At 48.6% G+C, this 2,996-nt stretch overlaps 2 protein-coding genes across 2 annotated transcripts; both read right to left on the reverse strand.

Moving 5' to 3' along the window:
• Positions 1–1,802: 1,802 nt before the first annotated feature.
• Positions 1,803–2,015, reverse strand: PHACADRAFT_202804 (uncharacterized protein; the record flags this gene model as incomplete). The annotated part of the gene is made up of 2 exons (XM_007402940.1): positions 1,803–1,871; positions 1,932–2,015. The coding sequence occupies 2 exons, from the start codon at positions 2,013–2,015 to the stop codon at positions 1,803–1,805; spliced, it is 153 nt and encodes a 50-aa protein (XP_007403002.1).
• Positions 2,016–2,041: 26 nt separating this feature from the next.
• Positions 2,042–2,926, reverse strand: PHACADRAFT_33875 (uncharacterized protein; the record flags this gene model as incomplete). Its single annotated transcript, XM_007402941.1, has 2 exons — positions 2,042–2,528; positions 2,579–2,926. Coding segments are annotated over 2 exons (835 nt in total), but the record flags the coding sequence as incomplete, so codon positions are not given.
• Between the last annotated feature and the right edge of the window lie 70 nt (positions 2,927–2,996).

A 2,996-nucleotide genomic window follows, 5' to 3' on the forward strand; every position in this document is an offset into this window, starting at 1 on the left:
GAACCAGAGACGTTCGTGTCTAGGACCTAGCCGATCTTGCATAAAGAGTAATTTCTTGTCTTCTTCTTCGACCCTTTTTCTCTTTGCTGGAATTATGGCTTGTGACTTAGAATCATCATCGTCGTAACCTATTCTGCTTGCCATGCGCGTACTGCCTTGGGAAAAGACGTCTACAAGCTGTAACATTGAAACAGATCAGCATCTATTCGTTGTGGGTAACGAAAGTGCATAAAATGCGCACCCGTTCCGCTTGAGGGTTATGTCCTTATGATACCGTCTGCGCCGTTCGGTATCTGCTGCCGAACTGGGGAGGTGAAGTTCGCAATGGGGTGGGGGGAGCGTTGTAGGTTTCGGCAGACTGAGAGAAACAGGAGTCAGAGTATCTTCCCTGCGATAGGGTGATAGATACCTGGGGAGATAAGTCTCCTACGACGTCGTGGGCGTTGAAAGAGAGTGAGAGCATTCGCCAGACTTTGCATCTCCGACGAACGCCACAAAGATGTGATCAGGCGCCCGTTATCAGTTTGTGCAGGCGCTCGCTGAAAGCGCTGAACTCTCACCTTTATATTCCGGATTGTGATAATGGATGTCCTCATAACAGAGAGCTGTTTGTACTTAGCGACAAAATACTTTTTGTACAATATAATTGTCCAAGGGATGAACAGCACTCGTACGCTCGAACTTGAAGTGTCGGGTGACAGGCTCTTTGGGCGTGCCGCAGCAGGCATAGAAAGCGTCCTGCAACAACATCAACGGTCCCCGGCCGCTTGCTGTTGAGTGCTTCTTGTGATTACCACTCTCTGGATGATACTTTTTTGTCTGTGTTGCAATAGACTATCGGCACATCTTTACCCACGCCACTTCCAAGAAACATCCGACAGAAGCTAGCACCTCTAGTTTCTGAATAGATTACATATGTATCAACTGTAACAGTAAATTCCGACTCTTAGATACGATCCTTATTATTTTAAAAACATTTCTTCGTATCTATTGATTTATTGTCGTCTGAATTTAACGAGTCGTCCTCGCAGTCAGACTACATCTATCTCCATGTCCTCGAGGGGCATGTCTGGAGTATCAAGGGTGTTATTGGACAAAAATAAATTCTCACTTTTACACCGGCCGCAAATTTTTGTTTTCGATGTGCGTCTAAGGTTATGCGTGCGTATTCGTACACTTTTGTGCGTATTTGTGCACTTTTGTGCGTATTCGTGCACGATGATGCGCGTTTGGTCACTAACGTGCGCTAACGTGCACGAAAGCTCACGTTTGTGCACCTTCGTGCACTTTCGCGCACGAAAGTGTGCATTTGACGAACTACATATTCATGTTATCACAAATTCATTTTCGCTAGACGTTTACTTTCGCGCACCTTCGTGCACCTTCGCACACTTTCGTGCACTCGAAGATTCAAATGAGATGCATAATCACAAAAATGAAAACCAATTGTCAGCTTACATGAAACTGAATAATAAGTTGAGTGCACGAACGCGCACGAACGCGCATGAACATGCACGAACACACACACATTAGCGCCATCGCCAATCTCAAATCAGGGCGTAACCAAAACCAAAGCTCAGCGGCATGCACGATCGTGTGCGTTCGTGCGCTTTCGTGCGCGATCGTGTACGTTCGTCTACTTTTGTGCACGATCATGTACGTTCGCCCACTTTCGTGAGCTTTCGTGCACGTTCGTGCGCGTTCGTTCACATTTGCGCACCCTTGTCCGCCAAACTGTGAGTACAGTCTGCACCAATTCCAAACTCATTTTTTTTGTCCAATAGCAACCTTCATACTGGAGGTCAAGGAGCGACACCGAAAATATCCCCCAGCTTCTCAGGTGCCTCCTGCAGACGCGCATAGGCAGCATCCTTGAGTGCATAGTTACAGGAATTGCACATGCTTTAAGATTCTGGTTCGTCTTCTTCTACGCTCTCTTTGTCAATCCAGTAGTCCAGCAGGTCTAGCGGCGCGGGTATGGCGAAACAGTCAAACGAGATGCCGCCCAGGAGCATCTTCAGTATCGCCTCGTGACATGCCGTCAGGGTCGAGCAGGGCTCGCTCCTCGGAAATGACAGCGGGTAAGCATGCACATCGCGATGAGCCACATGACCCGCGTGCTTGCTTCACAGAGCTGTTTGATGGCAATGGCGCAGAGGCGCAGCTCGTCTGGCGTGAGTTGCACTCTCTCGCCTCCGCACTGCGCTCCGTCGAAAGGGAGCGCTGGATCTAGTCTGCAGCAGTGATACGCTGTCGTCACCCAAACATATTGGAGATTAAGTCGTCCAGACGGGTCGACGACTGCGATGCAGTCGGCCTCGGAGCATTGAACGGGATTTCCATAAAATGCTCGCAGATAGGAGCTGATGTCTACCCATGTCAGAGGATAATCGAGATTTGCGGGGAAGACGGCACGGAGTCGTGCAGAGACTTCCTCGGGAATTCCTGGAACATTGTACTTGAGCGAGAGCAAGGCGATGGGACGCGGATTAGCGAACGAGATACAGATACGACGATCAATAAATAACCTATGACAATGTCAGCTATCACTTGATAAGCATATAGGCGCATGATGTACCTATCTAGGCCGTATAGAATGAGTAGCAGCTCTGCAAAATCGAATTCACGATCGGTAGTATGTAAGAATATAAAATCAGGTAGCAACTCGAGGAAGCTTGAGACTGCTTCGTATTGTTGACGGCTGAGGTGGATGACAATGGCTGAATGTAACTCGAGCACGGAACTATGAATTTTGAATAGAAACTCATTGATAAGTATAACCACATTGCCGTCGTCGAACCAGAGTCTCTCGTGTCGCGGAGGCGATGGGGCGACAGCAGGAAGGGCGTCTATCGCGTCGAGCTTCCTCTTATTCCTCGCATGTAGGGATTCCGTGTCTTGAATGCCCTCAACATGATGCGAATATCTGGAGAATGAACGAGCGATATGGTGACAGGAGATTCTGGGACGGCGCTCTAAGCGACTCACCCTTTCCT

The sequence above is a fragment of the Phanerochaete carnosa genome, assembly GCF_000300595.1.
Source record: "Phanerochaete carnosa HHB-10118-sp unplaced genomic scaffold PHACAscaffold_578, whole genome shotgun sequence".
Lineage (NCBI taxonomy): Eukaryota > Fungi > Basidiomycota > Agaricomycetes > Polyporales > Phanerochaetaceae > Phanerochaete > Phanerochaete carnosa.